Raw genomic sequence first — 22674 nt, 5'->3', positions numbered from 1 at the left:
CATTTTTGCCTCGTCTTTCCAATAATAATTTTACTCCCGATCTATACAAATAGTTTACTTCGGATCGGATGATATGACTAGTGTCAGGTAAATGGATTCATCGATTAAAATCTGCTGAGCGATAACGTTTCATAAAAGCTTCATTGTTGAAGAGTCTCACTTTTCAACATTCAACCGTCTACAGACTATCAGCAATCTTTTACTTCACTTGTTTTGTCATAGATTTAGATACCTAGCTGATCGCTAATTGTTTTTCGTGATCATCTATAGACTACAGAAGATGACAAAGGAAAATGTTTGTGCCAAGGATTGGAATTAGTCATATATTCAACATGTGTGCCACTGCCACTCTACCATGTGCCACGTGCGGGTCATTTATAAAACTAAAATTTCGCTCAACGAGACCATTATTCAATTCATCGTTTCATCAGTCTTCAGTTGTTTTAGACACTTCACGGATTAGCACCGCGAAACCGGAGCAAATAGTGCGAACGATTTTTCTGCATGTGATGTTCGTTTGTAGGGAAAAATGTGAGTAACACAAATCATTAGCTGAACAACTAAAGCTGATTGATTACGTCAGTTTTACAAGGGAATATATAAGATGATTAATGAAAAATCGCGACAAAAACTAGTACAACAAAGATTTTTGCTAAACAATGTATCCCTAGAGGGGAGATACGGTTAGCGGCAGTGATATAACAACTTGGATAGTGAAATTAAATTTTGTCTCAGTAATACTCACTGTGTAGACGTCGTAAATCTGAATCAAGCCACAATATCAATGCCAATTCTAAAGACATAACAGAATAAAATGTTGTGACTGAAATAAGGACCTTTTCAGAAATTATTTCAAAAAAGAAATTGATTTGTGGAGCCGAAAGAATTAATTCGACCTAAATTTCAAATGCATAAGGTTTGGTGATTTCTTCGGACTGGGCTGGTTTCGGAAGCACATCACATCTTTCACATCATAAATTTCTTTAATTTAACCGTTTAGACACGGCATATTAGACGTAACGCGATGCAATCATTGAATCTATTACTTCTTTTCAGTTTCATCATTCGGCTTGACATACATTTCGGGACGTTAAATGAAGAATTTTGAATAACCGAATGAGTGAACAAACGAACTGAAAAATAAATTTCAACCATAGATATACATACCTAGAGTACTCATCTCTTCGTGTCGTGTGAAAGAAACCAAATTGAAATTTTGCTCTTGTTTGACAGTATAACAAATTTGCCTTAAGTGCGTTTCCCGTTGCCATTTTGCAGCTTCTTTTTTAAGAATCGGACGATTAAACTTTGCGTTAATTAGATCTTCACACTTTCTACTTTGAATTTACAGAGCACGTGAGTTCTTTCATTTACGATAGTGATTTCGGAGTGCAATTTCAATGTGCACGAAGCCCCCAAACGATAGAAACGGCACTGGGCAAAATATTTTTAATCAACAAAAAAAAACCAGGGCTTAGCGCATAGGCATAGTCAGACATAATAATATACTCCTACCATACCGGCGGCTTATTCTACAGCGCTTGCGCAGGAATGATAAAAGAATGATAATTGGGTTCGACGAAATTAATAATAATTCGGAGAATGTTTAACTAATTCATACGGAACGACACTTAGAAATTGAACACAAAACTAACAACCGGCATGAAAATACTGTTCGATTGTATACAAAAATAACTTTTTCGACTGAACATTTTCCAACAGATTTTCAAAATCATTGGCCTGTTGATAATTTTGTTCGTTTTCTTTATTTCGATTGCAGAAGTTAAATTCGGAACACCAGAAACTTTGATTGTACAGAGTCTACAATTTACGACAATGGAGAATTTATGGAGAAAAGAGGAAAATTTCTCTCGATCTGTGTACGTTGATCTCTTTCAATTTTTTCTCGAAGAAAATGCACCAACACCTGATGATCATTTAAAATTGAAACCGAATCAAAAGAACAATCAACGATCAACGGAACTACGCAATGCTGGAAATGAGAAATTTTTGGCGGGAAATTTGCTTGACGCTATGCGCTATTACAATCAATCGGTATGCTACGCAGAGATTGGCTCGGAAAATATTCCCCTGGCCTATGTAAATCTGTCGGCCTGTTTCGGCCGTTTACAGATGCACGATAAAGCGCTTCGTGGCATAGAATTGGCAAAGCAAGCAAACCTACCGGTTCGAATGCGATTGAAAGTGGAACAACTCGAGAAGAAATCGCAAAAAATGATAGATTCTATTGAAAGGCGGCCAAATTATTCGCCCAAATTAAGCTACGAGGCCAACGCAAATTACACATCCATTGCTAATGTATTGGAAATCAAACAAAACGATGTATTCGGTCGACATATCGTTGCCAAATGTGATATTCCCGTCGGAAAAATCGTTTTGTTGGAAGAATGTTTTGTTGCATGCACCGACCAAGGTCATGATATGTGCTACACATGCTATCGGCAAATGGATAACTTTATCCCATGTCCAAATTGTGTCGATGTTTTATTCTGTAGTACGGACTGTATGAACCGGAACACAATGCATAAATGGGAATGTGGAAAGGGGTCTATTACAGACCATATCATATGCAAGCTAACGGTTGAAGCAATTTTGGTTGCCATTGACACCTTTTCAGGTGTTGAGAATTTGATGGATTTTATCGACAAAAATTTGTGCGGAGACAATTCAGACCAACTACCAACCTCCGTGCACGACGCTGAGTCCAAGTTTCAATTTTATCTAAAATTGACGAAAACCGGAATGTTTCATGATCTACTACTGTTGGACGTTCATATGGTCTATAACAGTATTCTGAGCGTTAGTAAAATTGCCGAGTTATTCGATTCGGAAGACAAGCAACGATTTCTCATGCACTTAGTTGCACACATTTACTATGTGAATCGAGCCAACGCAATCGGAAGTGAAAACATCCGGAAGGTGATCAACATATTTTCAATGATAAACCATTCATGCGCCCCGAACCTGTACACGCGCTATACGGGCAAAGTTCATCACTGCATTACAATCCGTCCGGTGAAAAAGGGCGAGCAATTGTTCATCAATTACTTGGGAACCCAGAAGCAAACATTGAGTCAACGCCAGGCTGAACTTAAGTCCAAATGGAATTTTCTATGTAACTGCGACAAATGTGAACCACTCGGTGAATCGATTGATCGTGAGACGATGGTTGGTGATCCAGCGTATTCGTTTATAACCGAAAATTGTAAAGAAACGGACAAAGCGTCCGTCGTATTCGATGAAAGTGAAAACTTTTTAAATAAATATGCGCATACGTGGTCGGAGGAAGTTGAGGCAGTGCAGGAAATTTACAAATCTGCACTGATTTTAGAACATTTCAAAAATACGTTACAAGCATAACTCGATGAGTGTCCATGTTTTATAGTATAATGCCTTTCACAGACGGCTAGAACATCTGTTGATGATAGCAAATAAGCCATGAGCTGTGTGGATATGCTCAAAGCAAAAAGAATGGCGGAACTTATGAAGTAGAAGATTTTTGTCATCACGTCCATATATCCTATTTTCTAAATGTTGAGTCTATTTCCTTGCCTCATTTTCTCAAAACCGAACATTTTGACGTAATTGTGAAAGAAGTAATAGATTCAATTACCATTATAGCCGTCTGCGAAATGTTAAATTTTATACATTCGATTTCTTGGCTGTAAAAAGTCCGATTATGACGGATCAAGCGATGAAAAGACGCCTAGTTTATATATGTGAATAAAATAATCTTAATAATTGCAAATGCTAGGTTTGTATTTGTTGTTAATGTCATCTGATATATGCAGCGACGAAACAAAAAAAAAAGAAAAATCTGTCTGGTCGCACATGAAAATTTATGTTGAAAGAAATGAAGTCATAGAACAAATGAAGAAAACGCTCACCTTGGTTCGGTAAACTTAATAGAAGAAGTGTATCGTTTCCATCATTTGTGAAATAACACTTGCTTCCACATTTTTATTTTGACTAGTTGGATTATATCCTTAGAGACGTATATCCAAGGAAAGACCAAAACAATTTAACTAAGTCAATGTGATTCCTGTGAAAAACTTTGACGGATGTAAAACCTATTTATATATGTAAGGTGGCCGGTACATTTTAGGGAATTGTTTGAGTTGTAGCCCGAAAGAAGTAAGGGCGACAAGCGAAAGTGCCTAAAATCAACCGTCCACAACAGATACATACGTACTTGCAAATGATATATTTATGTAACCGAGTCATAAATACTTGTTTAGACACTAGATGTGTATATTGTGCTGCAGGTCAAGTGTTGAGAAATAATATATTTCAAAATACCCCAATACACACGAGATCTGTGTGCACGCGCGGGCGAAGCCCAAGCGAAAACACACATCGAGTGTGTATTGGGGGATTTTGAAAGATATTTTTAGTAATAGTGAGAGTATTTTGGTGCATTCATTCCCAACAGTTACTTTCCTTCTCGACCGTTTACTTTCCCTACCGACCGATTCATATCATAGCTCACCAATACACTCTCACGTATACAGAAAAATGCTTTTATCAATGCTGCGTGAATAACCTTATCTTTTCCACTCAAAATTTCGAACTTTCGCTCTTGCTGCAATTTCCTATTTTCTTCCCTTCGTAAACAAATAACCATTTTAACCACACGATGTGTGCTATCACATCTAGCAGGGCTAACTTTTTAGAAACTTTTTGTAAAAATCAAAAAATTTGGAAAACCTATTTGTCGAAGTTCTTGATTTTCTTGAATTTCCAGATTTTCTCGATTGAGGGAAATTTTGAGAAAATCAAAAAAAAGTCTTTTCAAAACTAAAAATATGCCTCGATATCTAGTGCCTAAAACTTCATATTTTGCCAAGTGAGATCACCAAGCAAAATGCATGTGAAACAATTGCCTCAGTGTTGCTCTAATTATGCCTCCGGGAAATGTGTTTTCACGCTCATGTCGATGAAATATTAATGCCTCATTTCCAGAGTTTGCAATTCCAGAGTCACACCCATCGCTCTCTGAGCAGTTAAACTTAGTTACTAATAATTCTCGTACTTCTTTAGTTCAAACGCGTATACGATTTGTTATATAAGAAAATACTAAGCTGACTTCCTACTGTTAAGTTTATCCATAGAGTTACACTCGAGAGGTTGCTAATCGGCATCCAAAAATTACATCAATACCGGCACAGGGGTTCGCGTAGTGTTGCCCAAAAATTGGATTTTTGTGAAAATAGTGTTCACAGAGTTGAGCTGTCGCTACATCCAATACTTGCTCATGAAGATGTAACACTTCGGTTGCTAGAATCTCGCGCCGCGTCATTCACAATAATTCACATTTTGACACATTTTGTATAAGGAAGATGTCACTTTGTGAGTTATTGTGAATGACGCGGCGCGAGATTCCCTAACACCAACACTTCCGCAGTGACTAAAGATATTTCATAGCGAATTGACAAATTTTCAAAGTTTCTAAAGTTTCTAAAAAGTTTCTACTGATGTGGTAGCAGAGACGATTTTGTAAAGAGACCTTTTCCTATATCAGCAACAAACAATATTTAAATTCCCCGCCTTGGATGGTTTCGAAACGTTCGAACAAAATCGTTATCAGTGACAAGAAACTTTTCTCTCCGTAATGTGAACGATGTGTCTCTCCCTTTCTTATTATTATTTGTTTATTATTCTGATAAGGCAGCACTAACTTGTTGCATTCCATTCTATTCGTTCTGTCAGGTTTTATTTGTGAAAAAGTGATCGAGAAAAACACACACAAAACCGTCTCGTAATTGTCTTACATAAACAATAAATTGTGCGAGTCGTATCTCTAGAGATAAGCCGATATTGTACGAGATAAGCTTCCATCTGTCTCAGCAATAGAGTTAAAATTAGTGCAATCATCGTCAACCTTACCGTGGTCATTCTTACTAGTCAATTAACTCAATTAACCTAACGACAATGTCATCCAACAAATTCTTATTTGCCATTGATCGTGGCGGCACATTCACTGATGTACTATGTGTTTGTCCGAATGGAAAAATTCGCACACTGAAGTTACTATCTGAGGACCCGGACAGATATCCCGATGCGCCTAGAGAAGGAATTCGACGAATATTGGCATCGGTAAGTTTCGGTTTCTATATTCCCTATGTTGCTCAGCATCAGCAGCTATTCAAGTGCGCATTTCGTTAAGGAATTGCAAAACAACTCAACGGTCCACGATTTGGTCGAAACCGATCGGATCGGATGGATTCGTATGGGAACGACTGTTGCTACTAATGCATTGTTGGAGCGTGCTGGTGATCCGGTTGCATTGGTTGTGAATAAAGGTTTCAAGGATCTGTTGTACATTGGCAATCAAGCTCGTCCCAAGATATTTGACTTGGATATCAAAAAACCGTCGAATCTGTACAAGCATGTCGTCGAAGCGGATTGCAGAATAGTACCGGCCCAGGAAAATGTATGCATGTTAGGTAAGCTGACACTTGTCCTTATCGACAGTTTGACCCTTTGAACCACGAAATGTTGAAATTTCCTCAATTCAGAACGCCAGTGGAACGTCCTCACTGGTGTATCGAACTCCAAATACCTAGAAATGCGTCCAGTTGATCCGGTCACGATCAAGCAACAATTGCTGGACGTATTTCAAAAAGGAATAACTTCATTGGCAGTGGTGCTGAACCATAGTTACGCCTGTCCGGATCATGAAATTCAAATAGGTGAAATTGCTAGCAGCATTGGCTTCAGTCACATCACCCTATCCCATCAGGCAATGCCGATGTTACGAGTTGTGGCTAGAGGTTATACAGCTTGCGCTGAGGCGTATTTAACACCACACGTCGAACGGTATTTAGCGAGTTTTACGGCTGGATTTCAGAACAAATTGGCCGGAGTCGATGTTCTTTTCATGCAAAGCGACGGTGGTCTGACGAAAATGGAAAGTTTTCGAGGAGCCAGGGCAATATTGAGTGGACCGGCTGGAGGAGTAGTCGGGTAGATATATTTACGCGACAGTCGCACTGTGACGATCTTCTAACTTTCATTCCAATTTCCGCATCAAAGTTATGCCATTACCGGCCGGCAAGAGACCGACATGCCGATTATTGGATTCGATATGGGTGGCACATCGACCGATGTTAGTCGATATGCGGATAAATACGAACATGTTGTGGAGAGTACTACTGCAGGTGTGACGATCCAGGCTCCGCAGTTGGACATCAACACTGTTGCTGGTGAGAAGTTGTTCAACTTCTGGATATTTAGCAGGAGTGACATCACATTTCTAAATTCATTTTACTTCAACAGCTGGCGGAGGATCCATGCTATTTTTTCGCAGTGGTCTTTTTGTGGTTGGGCCAGGTAGGACTTTCTTTCTCAATTTGCAGTCGAACTTTTATGTTCAAATTGATTTCAAAAAGAATCGGCTGGAGCCCATCCTGGACCAACGTGCTACAAAAAAGGAGGACCACTAACAGTAACCGATGCAAATTTAATACTCGGTCGTTTACTGCCCGATTATTTCCCGAAAATTTTTGGCGTAACCGAAAAGGAGCCATTGGACTTGGCAGCAACGCGAGTAAAATTTGAGTCACTGAGGAATGACATCAACAAATATTTGATTGAAAGCGGGGAACGTGAGGTAATTTGATTGTGAAAGTGGACGAACCGAATGTTTGTGTCAATCAACTAGGCTTTCACTTTCTAGAATGAACTCTCGTTGGAAGAAGTAGCGGTGGGTTTCATACGAGTGGCTAACGAAGCAATGTGTCGACCGATAAGAGCGTTAACCCAGAGCAGAGGATATGATACATCTCGTCATGCACTGGCATGTTTTGGGGGTGCTGGAGGACAGCACGCATGCCAAATCGCAAGAGAATTGGGAATGTCCAAAGTATTGGTGCACAAATATGCTGGTTGGTGCAGATGTATGATGAGCGATTCGTCAATTCTCTGAATCATTTCCTTTGCAGGTATTTTGTCTGCATACGGTATGGCTCTGGCTGATGTGGTACACGAATCACAAGAGCCATGTGGTCTGGCATTGACCGAAGGGAATGCATCGACTATTGCAAGCAGATTGGATTTTCTCTGCAAACAATCTCGTGACAAACTCACCACACAGGGTTTTGACAATGAGCATATTGTACTCGAACCATATCTGCATCTACGCTACGAAGGAACCGATTGTGCGTTAATGTGTACGCCTTCGTTAACCGTCGGAGCTGATGCACTATGCGTTTCAATTGGTTCCTATGGCGATTTTTATTCAACTTTCGTGGAGCGATACCGGAACGAGTTTGGATTTGTTATTGCTGGGAGATCTGTGGTTGTTGATGACATTAGAGTTCGCGGATCAGGCAAAACAGCAACACCAAGTGAGGTCGATGCTGAAACGGCAAGTGGCGATGCTGTACCGGAAACACAGACACGCGTTTATTTCGATGGTGGTTATCAAAACACGCCCGTTTACTTGTGCTCTAAACTAGGAGCAGGTCACAACATTCATGGACCAGCCATTTTAATCGACAATCTTTCCACGATTTTGATCGAACCGAATTCCAGTTGTCTGGTCACCAAAAAGGGAGATTTGGTTATAACTGTTGGATCTGGTCATCGGTTGGAAATAGACGATCGATTGGATGCGGTGCAGTTAAGCATTTTCAGTCATCGGTTTATGAGCATTGCCGAGCAAATGGGACGAATCCTGCAACGAACGTCCATTTCAACTAACATCAAAGAACGTCTCGATTTTTCCTGTGCATTATTCGGTCCGGATGGTGGCCTGGTTTCAAATGCACCGCACATTCCAGTTCATTTAGGAGCTATGCAAGAAACGGTACAATTTCAGCTGAAATTCAGGGGAGACAGTTTAAAGCCTGGTGATGTATTATTGTCGAATCATCCTCAGGCAGGTGGTTCACATTTGCCTGATTTAACAGTCATTACACCAGTCTTTCACAAGTGAGTATTTCACCTAGAAGATACCAAGTTGGAGGTTATCGAACGATTCGCAATTTTTATTCGCAGGCATACCGAGAAGCCAGTTTTCTTCGTTGCCTCTCGAGGTCATCATGCTGATATCGGAGGAATATCGCCCGGTAATTACGAAAACACAGAGAGAGTAGGGAACGTTGTCGATGAATTTTTAAATTGCAGGTTCCATGCCGCCGCATTCAACGTCTTTGCTACAAGAAGGTGCAGCATTTAAATCTTTCTTGCTGGTGGAATCGGGCACCTTTCGAGAAACCGAAATTACGAAAGAGCTAACAACTCCAACCGATGCGGCTGGAGCGACGGGAACGCGTAATCTAGCGGACAATCTATCGGATTTGAAAGCTCAAGTGGCAGCCAATCAAAAAGGTATCCAATTGGTGTCAGAACTGATTGACACATACGGATTGAAAGTGGTGCAGGCGTACATGGACTACATTCAGAAGAATGCGGAAGTGGCAGTTCGAGATATGCTTAAAGAAATTGCAAAGGCGACTAGGAAGAGGTATGGCCAATTATTGTGGTTGGATTTGATGGACGTAATTGCACCGCCCTCTGTTTTATAGAACTGGTCAGTCGATACTACACGCACAACAGTTCATGGACGATGGTTCTCCCATCAAACTCAAAATTACGATCGATGAAACCGTTGGCTCAGCTCTATGCGACTTTACGGGCAGTGGTTGCGAAGTATGGGGCAATTGTAATGCACCACGTGCCATAACGATGTCAGCATTAATTTACTGTCTAAGGTGCATGGTCGGACATGACGTTCCACTAAATCAAGTAAATTGCAACTAGACAAGTGTCTCGACCGAGGTCTTGACTCACACTGACACAGTCATCTTCAATACAAATTTTTTGCTCTCAGGGTTGCCTAGCTCCGATCCAAGTCATCATTCCGACCAATTCACTTCTAGATCCATCTGAAAATGCGGCTGTAGTTGGGGGAAATGTCTTAACGTAAGTCTAAATGCACAGACGTCGTATTGGCTGTACCCTAATTTGTTCTTCCATTCAAACAGATCACAGCGTGTGGTCGACACCATCTTGGAAGCATTTCAAGTTTGCGCCGCTTCACAAGGATGTATGAACAACATCACCATTGGAGATTCACAATTTGGATATTACGAAACAGTGGCTGGCGGTAGTGGAGCGGTCAGTTGTGATTTTATTCGATTTTCGTTTTCACAACGATTTCAACCTTTCACATTCGTTGTAGGGTCCGACATGGCATGGTACTAGCGGAGTGCACACTCACATGACCAATACTCGAATAACCGATCCTGAAATATTAGAATTGCGATACCCCATGATTCTGAACAAATTTTGTTTGAGGGACGACAATTCCGGTGGCAAAGGTTTGTTTAGAAAACAATTCGTCGCAAGGTTTCAATAATAAGATCTTGCAAACCATTCAGGTCAATTCAATGGCGGCGAAGGTGTTCACAGAGAACTGTTGTTCCGGAAACCGGTTACCGTGTCTGTGTTAACCGAGCGTCGTGTCTTACAAGCTTATGGGATGGCTGGTGGACAGTCAGGAAAATGTGGCCTGAATTTATTGATCAAAAGGGACGGTCGTGTGATCAATCTTGGCGGAAAGACGGCTATGGACGTACAGGCCGGCGATATGTTTTCTATGAAGACGCCTGGAGGTGGCGGTTATGGTAATGAAGACAATGATGATAGAACTCATAAGGAGGAAAATCCAGCACGAACGTTTGCCGAACGGGGTAGTGTGTTCGAATATAGGAGTGCACAGGAGTCCGTTTAATTTACAGTTTGAATTTTGTTATTGTCGGGTCGGGTTTATTTAACTGGAAATGTTTCTGTTCCGGAAATTATCGCTTACCGCTTTAGTTGGCTCGCCAGTATGGAAATTTTTAACTCTAAATTCTAATTGTTGTGAACGTCAACATTTCCATTCATCTGCTACCGATAGCTATCGATCTAACTAATGCGGTTTTATAAAAGAAAAAGCATGTTCAAATATGTTACAAATGAAGTAAAAGATTTGAAATCAATCTATTTTCTTTTACTTTTTTATATCAATACCCTGTGCTTGAAAATGGTTTTTTAGTCTAATAGCCTCGCGATGTGGGTGAGTTCTGGTGTTGCATTTAGTCCGTTGCAAAAGCGTAACGTTAGAAAACCGGGCGCTGCCACTTACATAATGAGTTCTTTCAGAACCTTGGTGATTGGCCTGTGTCCCAATTTTACTGACTCGTTTTTTCTTCTTTTTTTTAACACATCTCTGACTATCTTCGTATACGGCAAGTAGTATGGACAGGCAACGTACTCCGTTGATCTCGTTGATAGTTTGTTTCCATCATTTCCATCAAGACGTTTCAATTGTTCGTCTATGATATTCCCAAAAACGCCGATGGATAACTGCTATTCTCAAAAATAGTTGTACTCTTAAGCCGCAATAGTCCTTAAGGTCAACATTGCTAGCTCAGTAACTACGTCTTTCTTCACTCTTTCTGGGTGGTTCGAGTGGAATTTCAAAATTTGAAACGAAAAGTACGAGCGTTTGCACCACTTATTCACTATTGAGCCATCCTCAGCTATCCTCTTGAATCTACAATTAGAATTTTCGGTATTTTTATCGTTACTCTTTAGCAACGGACGATTACAGTAGATATGAGGAAAGTCTTCAAATGTGCGAAATTCTGAGTGTTAAGATGTAAATTTGGAATGTAGAGTGATTTTGAAGGTTTGATTTGAAATGAAAAATTGGTGCCAGGGTGGGAGATGAACCCACAATCTTCACCTTTCCGGGGCAATGCTCTTACCACGTGAGCTACTCGTCACACTTTTCATTTCAAATTATGTTGAGTCATATTGTTTTCAATGCAATTCAAAGTGTTACCTTGCTTGTAATTTGGAGTCTTTTGACCTACTTCACGGCGTACGAAGCGTATTAAAAAGTTCAATGTCTTGTCTAATGTCCAGTTGTCGTCTGTCTTGTTCACCTTTGTGTTTCATTCCCATTAATCAGAATTATGTTTGTGACTATCCAGTCAAATGCTATCTTCATGACGCTTCACTAGTTCAAATTGCGTTCATGTTAGCAATGTTAGCATGTCTTGCAAAAGATGCAGTAGAGCAACTGATGATAGTCAAACCACGCTGACCTAGGGCCACTACTGTAATCTGAGGCCGAAACAGCATTTCTTTGATGCAACGCACATCAACTTGTTGCTCAATTCGATTTGTTATATATGAGAGAGTACTAAGCTGACTTCCGTAAAATTTGTCCATAAAGTTACACTCGAGAGGTTGCTAATCTGCATCCAAAAATTACATGAATACCGGTGCCCAGACAGATATGTTTAAAATAGCAGCGCCATACATCTCGAGTGTATTTCTATGAGTTTATCAATCCAAACTTCTTTCGGGACTCATATTCGCACCCTTCCGTAATGACGTATATTACACGGGAAGTTTGGAATGTACTACATATGTCAGTGCTCGTTACATCTGGCATATCAGATGTCATATACCCGGTACACCTTTACCCATCAATAAAACAAGGCATCAGAACAGTCGGAGCGTTTGCTGCGACTTAGCCCCGTACGACCCGTAATCCTATTTCGTCCGTAACCATAATACGTCCGTAGCTGTAATACGCCCGGAACCCTAATACGTCTACAACCCTCTAATGCGTCTGTTACCAAAATGCAAGTCAAGTTGGGCATGGTCAAATTTACTGAAAGTGTTCATTTTTTAAATTGCGCATAGCGCAATTACGAAAGCCCGTACGAAGTACCTCTCAAATAAAACCAACAATTTACGACATTATTTTAGAAACCCAAATTTTTTGCCAACTTTCTATTGGGTATTCAATTATCTCTCAAATGAAACAAAAAAATTGGAAATCGGATGAGATTTACTCGATTTATGTGCAAAAAACACTTAGGGCCGAGTAGCGGCCTTAGTCCAAGGGCCCAAATTTGAAACTTTTTTTGCCATCATTCTATTCGGCATTCAATTATCTCTCAAATGGAACAAAATCTAGCAAAATCGGATGAGATTTACTCGATTTATGTGCAAAAAACACTTAGGGCCGAGTAGCGGCCTTACTCCAAGGGCCCAAATTTGAAACTTTTTTTTGCCATCATTCTATTCGGCATTCAATTATCTCTCAAATGGAACAAAATCTAGCAAAATCGGATGAGATTTACTCGATTTATGTGCAAAAAACACTTAGGGCCGAGTAGCGACCTTAGTCCAAGGGCCCAAATTTGAAACTTTTTTTGCCATCATTCTATTCGGCATTCAATTATCTCTCAAATGGAACAAAAACTAGCAAAATCGGATGAGATTTACTCGATTTATGTGCAAAAAACACTTAGGGCCGAGTAGCGGCCTTAGTCCAAGGGCCCAAATTTGAAACTTTTTTTCCACGTTATTTTCGGTATTCAATTACCTTCCACAAAAAACTAAATCTAGCAAAATCGGATGAGATTTACTCGATTTATGTGCAAAAAACACTTAGGGCCGAGTAGCGGCCTTAGTCCAAGGGCCCAAATTTGAAACTTTTTTTGCCATCATTCTATTCGGCATTCAATTACCTTCCATAAAAAACTAAATCTAGCAAGATCGGATGAGATTTACTCGATTTATGTGCAAAAAACACTTAGGGCCGAGTAACGACCTTTGAGCCCTCCCAACAAGCCCGCGTTGCATCTTACCCAAAAACAATGTTCAGCAACTTTGTTCTACTCGTCAATACCTTTCATTTGATATATCACAAGCAGCTATTACGTGCGTATTTCGGTAGATATCGTCGAAAGACTGAAAAACACCTATAGGGCCCTAGCTCTGGAAGGGCCGACCATACCATGCCCATTTTCGAACTTGACCTTACTTTTGTCGATACCAATCGGGGAAAAAAAGAATTTTGAAAAAAGGTTGTGATTTGCTCAAGCTAGAGGGGTCACAGACGGACAGACGGACGGACGGACGGACATTTTTTTTATTGCGGATTCGTCATCTATGAACACAACCAAATGCTTTGCCCTTACTGTCTGCTTCCAATTCGACGTGTTACAAACGGCATATTAATCTTATAAGCCCCCAGTACTTCGTACGGGGCTAAAAACCTAAGAGAAAAGAAATCGACCTTTACAAAACTGAGTGATGCATATCGGAATAATTTCATCGAACGAAAAAATCCAATTCATTTCGTCCGGGCAATTAAAAGCCTTCACTTTTTTTAAAATTGTTTGATCGGTGCAAGCCTTGGTGAGGACATCCATTTCCGGTATAGTTTACTGCTCCATTAAATAAAAGTTGATTTTTAACGCAAAAATCCATTACCTGCTTATGAAACATAGGTACAATTTAAAAGATTAATTTTATTCCATATACGTACAGAGGTAAACACCACGTATAAGATCAAAACAATAAACAAAAAATTTCCATACCATAAAAATGGTTAACAACAAAAAAAAACTGCTAAACTCAAGGAGACAAGAAATTATTCAAATTCATTCATAGAGCCTGATGCTACGCTCAAATGATCTCTCACGCTCTGTACCTCTCCAACCATCTATCTCTCTTTCCCCCAACATTTCCCTCTCATTCTACACATTATTAATTTGCGTTGAGTTAATGAATCAAATGTAAAAAAAATCACAACAAATACGACACGAACTTAGTCTGAATGTTTCAATATACTCGATTTCATTCCGAGAGCAATGGTGACTAATCACAACGTCATAATCCACACATGCTACAGTTCTAATGTTTTTAATTGAATTTCAAGTTTTTCTACGAAAAAAGGCGATGAATCATTGAAGGCATAATATAGCATGTTTTCCTTGCATTATAACGATTTGTTTGTTGACGCGACTTATTTCATATGTTCACCTCTTAACACCGACAGTCGTACATACTATATAGCCGTTATAACGATAAGTTCGGTTTTTTCGATTGTTTGGAGCCGAGTGGTTGATGCATAATCTTTTACTTCATTCGCTTTAACATACACATTTGATATAATAAGACTAAAGAGAACAGTGCTCATCGCAAGATGTCTTCTTGATAGTAAAACGTATGCTTAATATGTATGGGGAAAAATGGCACACGCTTTGGTCTGAACCCTATCCTCCAAAGACAAGCGTGCAAACCATTTGAATGACCCTTTACCGACAAAGACGGGAATACAAAATCAATGCACACCGTCTCGTAATTTACATGAGCGCTATAATATCACCGGTAGAGTATAACTCCATGGTTTCAGTTAATGAACATTAATTGCTCATTGAAACATGCGGCAATAGTATGGTACCGTTTAATTGTCACAATGATTCAATCGACGTATATATCAACTGTTGTATAAAGCGTATAATATACGAGAGCATGCACTTCAGACTGAAAATTTTATGACTATACACATCTCTGAGGATGGACGATTAATAAATTCTCGCGAAAGCTCTCCATTTTTAACGGTTTGCCCATGTAGTCATCGCAAGAAACACATAACAGTGTTGAATGGAAGAAAAGTCGCCAAGCAGAATTCAATCAGTCTGTAACCATCGTAGCCTTAACACCACATATATTTCGTTGCGTTGGTCATTTCATTCGAATAAAAATAGAATTATGAGTTTTTGGAGTTTTGTTTAAAAATTGTTTACACTTGTGCGGTTGCGAATCAATCAAATCATAAATAAGCAAAAATATTGTCGTGACGAACTATACTCAGTTTAGTGTGCTCATTATCAACACACACCTTACTTATCTATTGTTTTTCGAGCGGTTTTAACACGGTTTTTATTCCGCATAAGTAAAGATAAGATTAACAAAAACGACAAATACAATTGTTAGCCCTAGATTTACATTTAAATGGACTTGTGTGTTTAAGTCAATACCATCAAGTGAACCGAGTGCATTCCAAAGTTTTAATTAAATAATATTATAAAAGATGGATTTACAAGCTCCACTTCCTCCACCACCACCACCCCCAACAAATGGAATGCTATTTTCGAATTCGATAAATCACCATCAACACCAGTCACCGATAAATTTAAACACCACCCGAAATATGAGCGATCGAAGTCAATTATTGATTGACATTGAAAGGGGAACGACTTTGAAGAAAGTGTCCGAATCACAGAATGGATTGAACAGTCGCTACATGAATCAAATCAAGCAGGTGAGTGATTCTGTTTTTACAGAAGAATTTATTTAACTTGTAAGCGGTCAGCACGCGTTGATTTGAATTTATTATTTGAAAAATTGTTTTCATTGAGAAAAATGATCTCATCCTCTTGGTTCTTTGTTCGTTTACAATTTGTTTTGTTATTCAGCTAGGCTTGAGGTGATGTGATTTTAGAAATAGTTAATTGATGGGAATTCGCAATCGCAATAGTAAACTTTCATGGACAAGTTTTCTACAATTGCTTAGAATTCTAAATTCTTTGTCGCCTGCATTACATACACAGCGATAGAACTTTATAGTGAACAATCGAAGTAAAAGATTTAGCTACTGTCTGTCAATGTCAATTCGATAATAGTAATTGTGATATATTTGCCATTATGAGTAGTACTCTCACTGTAAAATATTTTCACGTAAAACAGAGTACTATCTGCAGTTGACCACTATGATAACTTTTGCATGAAGTGCGTTGTTGCCATCCATGAAATTTTGGACTCATACATACCAAAAGTTTAGTAGTTGAGTTTACCAGCAAGATATTAAATCTTTTGATGCATTGGAGAGTCATAGCACTGTTCCTGTAGTTCTTATTAATATATCCTCCGAATTTGACGCTTGTTAATTTAGTGTTAATGCAAGGAGCAGTGCTCTCGGCAGTGCTACGCTAGAGTTCATCGCTTGCCGATGACTTTCGTTTATTTGTAATCACCCGATCTACCTTCAGCAATTCAAATTTTTAATTGGTTTTTATTGCACATAATCAAACTAAAAAATTTATTGGTTTCCAATTGCGCCGATTTTTGTGTATTTTTCCTCCGTCAATCCTTATCAATAGTACCGATTACAATCAATTGACGATGTACTATCACTCACAATTTTAAGGAAATAAATTTGCACGTGACGAAACAACCGAATGACGCAAATGTATCCAAACTATACTTCGACTTCGAATGACTGGCACATAACTTAATCTATTATAAACATTTGTTATCGACACTAAAAAAAAAATAAGCCATGACCTCCCTGGTGTTATCTTATATAGCAAAATGAATGTTAAAGCAGATGAAGTAATAGATTTTATATCAACATTTTAGTTGGTTCTTTAAATAAAGGGTTATAACATAGCACTGAACAGTGATATGGTTACAACCAACGTACTTCAAGCAGCAAAAATTATTATAGTCAACAGCTGCCAGATAGAGTACCATTTGGGCTCGATACATAACTTTCAAATGTGAAAAATGAAGAGCGCTGGCTATTAGCCGGTGGCTAATGTTCGCTTATATAGCCAAATATATATGATAAACACATTGAAGTGATAGATTTTCTATAACACACTAGAATATACTTTCCACAAATGAAGTAACAGATTTAACGATTTATTATGTTGTGCTACGCTTGCCGTTTCTAAACGATCCAACTTAAAATATGAAAGAATTAAATTTCTTTGTCTTTTTTTACAGATTTCCTCATCGAACGAATGCAATGGCATTGACAACAATAATTATAGCGAAGGTAAAAAAATCTTTCTTATTTCCTACATATTCAGCACTTTAATGCATTTATACACTGTAACATCACGTTTCGGATTTGTATTTTTTTTTTAAATTTTGTTTATTTGTTATATGCCTTCATCGTCTGAAAATGTTAAAGAGAAGAAAAAAATATTTCGATCTTCTTACGACACTCTTTACCTTCGTTGAATGGGCATTCTTTTTGAGAAAAACTTTTTTTTTGACTGGACAGTTATTATATTAGCGCAACCAACAGCCAAATTGGTTTGGTTTATTGGAATGTGATGTTGTTGTAAATGAAAGATTAAAATCGGTTTATAATGTCGTAATGGGTGAGAAAAATGTTGGTTGCATTTTTTCGGATGACTCATTTGGTTAAATTTTATCGGCTTTGTGGCTGATTTACTGCATTTTATTGGGATTAATTGACCATGTCAGAATGACCGTTAAATACATTTTTTAAAGTTATGTAATGCAATAGAGAGTGAGACATGATTTATGATTTTGCTTTTCTTGTGTGAAATTCCTGGAAAAAAATGTAACTGAGAAGTTGACTCTTACGATGGGATGGGATAAAGTGGGTCAACATACCACAGTTTCATCGTACATAAACCGCCAATAGACCTGCTGTTTATTCTAACGAATTCTACAAGATGCAACACAGCGAGTTATAGGTACATCCAAGTGCAAAGAATTTAAAATATATTTTGCAAGCAACTACCGGTCAGGATATCAGTGATCCTCTTATCGTTGGGTTTTAAAAGTGAACAGAAACACCTTGATGGGAAGGTCATTGGGTTACACTCACCTCAAAATACTTAGCAAAATGATCTTGTATCAGTTATAGGAATGGCTAGATCAAGGACTCAAATATTGTGCTGGAAATATTTTCACTATTCTTTGTGTCGCAGCTGATGTAACGTCCTCAACACTCGTTTCCAAATTACTATCATTGTTCTAACAAAGAATTTTCTCTTTTCAGATGCGATAAATCCAATCAAAAATCAACTCCAAGCAGAGCTCTCCTCAACATTGCATCGTCGTCAGACTGGTGGCAATAAAAAACCGAATTTCATTGCTCCGAAAAACACGACAATTAATGCGATCAATAACCAGTTGCGTGAATTGCAAAATAATGCTCAAAATCAACCTATCACAAATGGTAAAACTGCCACTGATGCTAAGCAGACTAAACCATCTACTGACGATAAGGATAAGGAGGAGAAGCCGAAATTATTGATTTCTCATGGCAAGCCAAATTTTAAAATTTCATCAAATGGGTCGAACTCCAAAAAGTTACTGGAGAAAGACGAGAATGTCTCCGGTAATGAACTGATTGGAACACTACGACGAAGGCTAAAGTCGGTGGAGGCTTTAGATGAAATCGAACCAGCTGAAAGATCAAATGATAAATCAGTCAACGAACCGAAATTTGTGCCGGAACCAAAGGTGGTTGTAGCGGAGCCAACAAAAATCGTTCGGCAGCCACAAAAAATTGTTCAAGAACAAACGAATGTATTCAATAGTGTACCCAAGTCGCCAATCGCTCCTCCTCTATTCTATAAAGCATCAGTTAAGAATTTTAGTACAGTCACAAGCAATACATCAGCAACTGATGGTAACAGCGAAATCAAACGAACAATCAGACGACTGAAGTCTGTGGAGTTGTTGGAACAAACTGAGAAATCCACCGACGACAAAACTGAATTGAATGACATTCAGAGGCGAATACAGAATTTGAAAAATGTCGAAATCCACAAAATCAACAGCTCATCAAATGGATTCACCAGCGAAGTGCGCACAGACGAACACCATAGAATCGAGTCAATTTCCGTGCGATCAACAACCGAAACAGATTGCTTTCAATCGTCTCCAATACTACCACGACGCGCTCAACTATTCAAGCAACAGCAAAATCTAGAGAACTCAAAGATTACTTCACCGACGATCCATCACATCAACCATGGAAATTCCAATTACAAGGTGAAGCCGATCACTTCATTTGCTCGCGATTTGCAATTGGAACCAAATCGCTATCCGGATACAGTGGCCGTTACCAAGACCGCAGAACCGGAACCGGTATTTTTTTCGGATATTAAATTTATCATTAATTCGAATGGTGAAGTTGTACGGTCGTAAAGCAATGCGTGTACTTGATCGACCGTTTTGTTCATATATTGCCATAATTCACAACCTTTCACAGACGGCTGCATCATCTGTTAACGATTCTGGATGACAAAACATTTAAGCAAAAGAATTAATGGGCTCGATGTATGTGTACCGATGCTCTTGCCGTCCGTGAAAGGTTAAAAATGTTTTTCGTTAAGATCGGACGCTAAGATTTTAATTTGTCAATAAAGTTTATCAAATTCAAATTATTTGTTTCATTTTCTCCACAAAGCCATTAAATTCCGTCATGATCGATGATTAAGTAAGTGGTCAGCGTTATTAACCACATCGTCTCAATAATTTCCAGATGTGAGTCACATCACTCTTTATGCAAAAAACTAAAGTTTCTTTGTGGCATTAATGTTTGTAAACATTGACTCATTGGTACATGAGCTGAGCTTATCCTGGTAATTGATTCGCTGAATGTGAAAAACAACAAAGATTTTGACCGTACAGTGCTATATTTACAGTTCAATCGACCAGTCAAGGACTGTTTATTCGAAAGCGAGTGCGGAAAGTTTATTCATTCGAAAGTGATCATATCACTCGTATCTGTCTTAGGAAACAAAACAGAGGCAAGGCGGATTGGTTTTTTTTCGAATGAGAGACCACCTCAATACGTTGTACCGTAGCACTGAACAAAACAGTAGACCAGCTCTTTTTAACGGAAAACTGACCACTCTTCTCATAATAAAATTGCGACGCAATAACATTATTCCAACCTAGCTTGGTTCAGTGTTATATCCGTTCGTTTCAGGTGAGATGAGACAAGCCGTTTCTGAATGGCTAATCATCTGCTATCTAAATAAACAACAAAATATAAGCGATGACCTAGAGGCCGTGTAGTCTTAATATAAGAAAATGTACGCGTTAACAAATGAAGTACAAGATTGTGCATCAACCACTAGGATGACACTTCGAAAAAACGAAGTAACAGGTAACAGTAACAGTAACACGATTATATGGCGATGCTCTTGCCGTTTCTGAATGGAATACATGAAACTATTGATGGCATAACGGTCGTTTCATAGTGAAAAGTTCGTAGAACATTCTTGTGATATACTGTCCACTTCGAACATTTCTTCTGTTAACAACATTGATGACGAAATAAAAGCTATTTTGGCAAAGTCTACAAGTCTGGATTGGCTACCCAAAGGCCCTTCGGGCTTTGAAGGATGAAAACTTTTAAGAAAACCTTTCTTTCATACAAAAAATCAAAGGACCCGTAGGACATCGTAGGAATCACCTATAGGCAATAAAATAGTTTCATCACCTATAGGGTAAGTCTAAGCCTGAGAGTCTATGCTGAAACTAAAATAAGGTAAATGAATTACCAATGTATTGACTGGTCTTGACTCCTGTGATTCCTGTGAAGTGTTGGCTCACCATGCAGCATCTTTGTTCCGATAAACGCCTTCTTTTTTTGTAACAGAGCTTATCTTGCGTTCAGTTTACATGCAATGTCAGTGTGAGAGTTCAACTGTAACAGTCATTAGTCAGTTCCGCGAAAGACATTGGCAACTGTGAATACTATTCAATAGTGGGAGTAGTATGGACTCCAATTGTCGGTCTTTTAGTTAACGATATTCACACAACATTTTAATTAAAAACTTTACTACGCCGGGTTTTTGCCAAAAAAACACTGTTTACACGACCCTCTGGCATCTTTTTTGACCTTGACACCGAAAATAGAAATCCCTTGTCATCGAAATGGCTATCGCGATATCACTGTCTAAAATGAAAAGGATGCGCAACACTGACCTGTATTTACATTCGAATTTTATTCAAATCTTGAACATTATTACGGTCTCTACAGAACTTCATTCACAATTTGGTCTAATTATGGCCGGCAATAAACTTTGACAAAAAGTCTGTCGGCTTGGGCTCTTCGGACTCGTTCCAAAATCTCATAATGTGCCCCTTTTGCTTCCAAATTTCGACAGTTTCTTTCAGTTCCATTTGGCCTTTGATCACCAGCATATCCGAAACACGGATGTCGGTGACATTCTTGTGTTTCAGAAATTCTTGACGTAATTTTGCACGGCACTGATCGATATTTTTCGGGATGTCATAATCCATAACTGCAAAAGATGAGAGAAAACGATCCCAATTTTAGTTCAAAAATAAATCCGAAAACAAAAACAATATTGAGCCAAGAGTTTTGCTGCTGCTTTCGATGACATAACAAATCGGAAAGGGAATTTTGAAAACGCAATTAACTTACCAATGTAGGGGATTTGACGGTACCATGCCTTGTATAAATTGAGAACTCTTCGGCGTGCCTCGTTTTGATCTACAGACAGAATAGGGCGAACTTGCTGAAGACTCCTTTTTACAGCCTCACGACCAGCCATTTCGATACAATTTTTACGAAATTTTTCAGCTGAAGGAAAAACAAACCTCCGATAAAGTATCTATGTGTGTTTTGACAGTTACTGACATTTCGAAACTTGAAGTTGCACTAATTTTCAGTGAAGAAGTTTCATGATTTGTTATCTGTTATCGAAAGCGACAAAAATGGGCGGTAAACTCTTGTAAAAGTTATGTTACTTTATTATTTTAATTTATTTTATCTACCTAGGTGAAATAATAGCAGTGAAAAAGTGCTATTATTTCGCGGTCGGTAGATAAAATAGCGTATTCACCTCTGTCCGAATGTTTATTTAGACACTTGGGGTTATACCATTCGCCTTCGGCTCATGCAATAACTCCCCAAGTGACTAAATAAACATATGGACAGAGGTGAATAATCTACTGTTATCTACCTAGGGTAAATAATAGCAGTGAAAAAGTCGAGTGATGTTGTGACAGAAAATTACTTCACTAGAGTTCTAAATCAGA

At 38.7% G+C, this 22674-nt stretch overlaps 4 protein-coding genes across 5 annotated transcripts; 3 read left to right on the top strand and 1 right to left on the bottom strand.

Annotated features, from left to right (window-relative positions):
- The first annotated feature begins 383 nt into the window (after window positions 1–383).
- Window positions 384–3774, top strand: LOC119085527. Its single transcript, XM_037195943.1, has 2 exons — window positions 384–531; window positions 1781–3774. Exon 2 carries the CDS (start codon window positions 1837–1839, stop codon window positions 3379–3381), a length of 1545 nt encoding a protein of 514 aa, XP_037051838.1. The 5' UTR covers window positions 384–531; window positions 1781–1836; the 3' UTR covers window positions 3382–3774.
- Window positions 3775–5663: 1889 nt separating this feature from the next.
- Window positions 5664–10980, top strand: LOC119085557 (5-oxoprolinase). Of its 2 annotated transcripts, XM_037195981.1 has the most exons (16): window positions 5664–5873; window positions 5923–6117; window positions 6188–6467; window positions 6540–6987; window positions 7057–7226; window positions 7300–7353; window positions 7413–7633; window positions 7700–7907; window positions 7965–8955; window positions 9022–9092; window positions 9151–9490; window positions 9552–9771; window positions 9857–9948; window positions 10011–10143; window positions 10208–10346; window positions 10407–10793. In XM_037195981.1, exons 2-16 carry the CDS (start codon window positions 5953–5955, stop codon window positions 10757–10759), a joined length of 3885 nt encoding a protein of 1294 aa, XP_037051876.1. In that variant the 5' UTR covers window positions 5664–5873; window positions 5923–5952; the 3' UTR covers window positions 10760–10793. The 2 variants fall into 2 exon arrangements, with proteins under 2 accessions (XP_037051876.1, XP_037051875.1); XM_037195980.1 differs by having other exon boundaries at window positions 5697–6117; window positions 10407–10980.
- A 4429-nt stretch (window positions 10981–15409) lies between these two features.
- LOC119085544 lies at window positions 15410–20034 on the top strand. Its single transcript, XM_037195963.1, has 3 exons — window positions 15410–16147; window positions 17614–17665; window positions 18647–20034. The coding sequence occupies exons 1-3, from the start codon at window positions 15917–15919 to the stop codon at window positions 19801–19803; spliced, it is 1440 nt and encodes a 479-aa protein (XP_037051858.1). The 5' UTR covers window positions 15410–15916; the 3' UTR covers window positions 19804–20034.
- A 1556-nt stretch (window positions 20035–21590) lies between these two features.
- Window positions 21591–22275, bottom strand: LOC119085543 (NADH dehydrogenase [ubiquinone] 1 alpha subcomplex subunit 6). The gene is made up of 2 exons (XM_037195961.1): window positions 22058–22275; window positions 21591–21914 (listed from the first exon to the last, which is right to left on the bottom strand). The coding sequence occupies exons 1-2, from the start codon at window positions 22185–22187 to the stop codon at window positions 21670–21672; spliced, it is 375 nt and encodes a 124-aa protein (XP_037051856.1). The 5' UTR covers window positions 22188–22275; the 3' UTR covers window positions 21591–21669.
- Between the last annotated feature and the right edge of the window lie 399 nt (window positions 22276–22674).

The sequence above is a fragment of the Bradysia coprophila genome, unplaced genomic scaffold (genome assembly GCF_014529535.1).
Source record: "Bradysia coprophila strain Holo2 unplaced genomic scaffold, BU_Bcop_v1 contig_94, whole genome shotgun sequence".
NCBI classification, from domain to species: domain Eukaryota; kingdom Metazoa; phylum Arthropoda; class Insecta; order Diptera; family Sciaridae; genus Bradysia; species Bradysia coprophila.
This window is presented reverse-complemented; position numbering and strand designations above follow the sequence as displayed.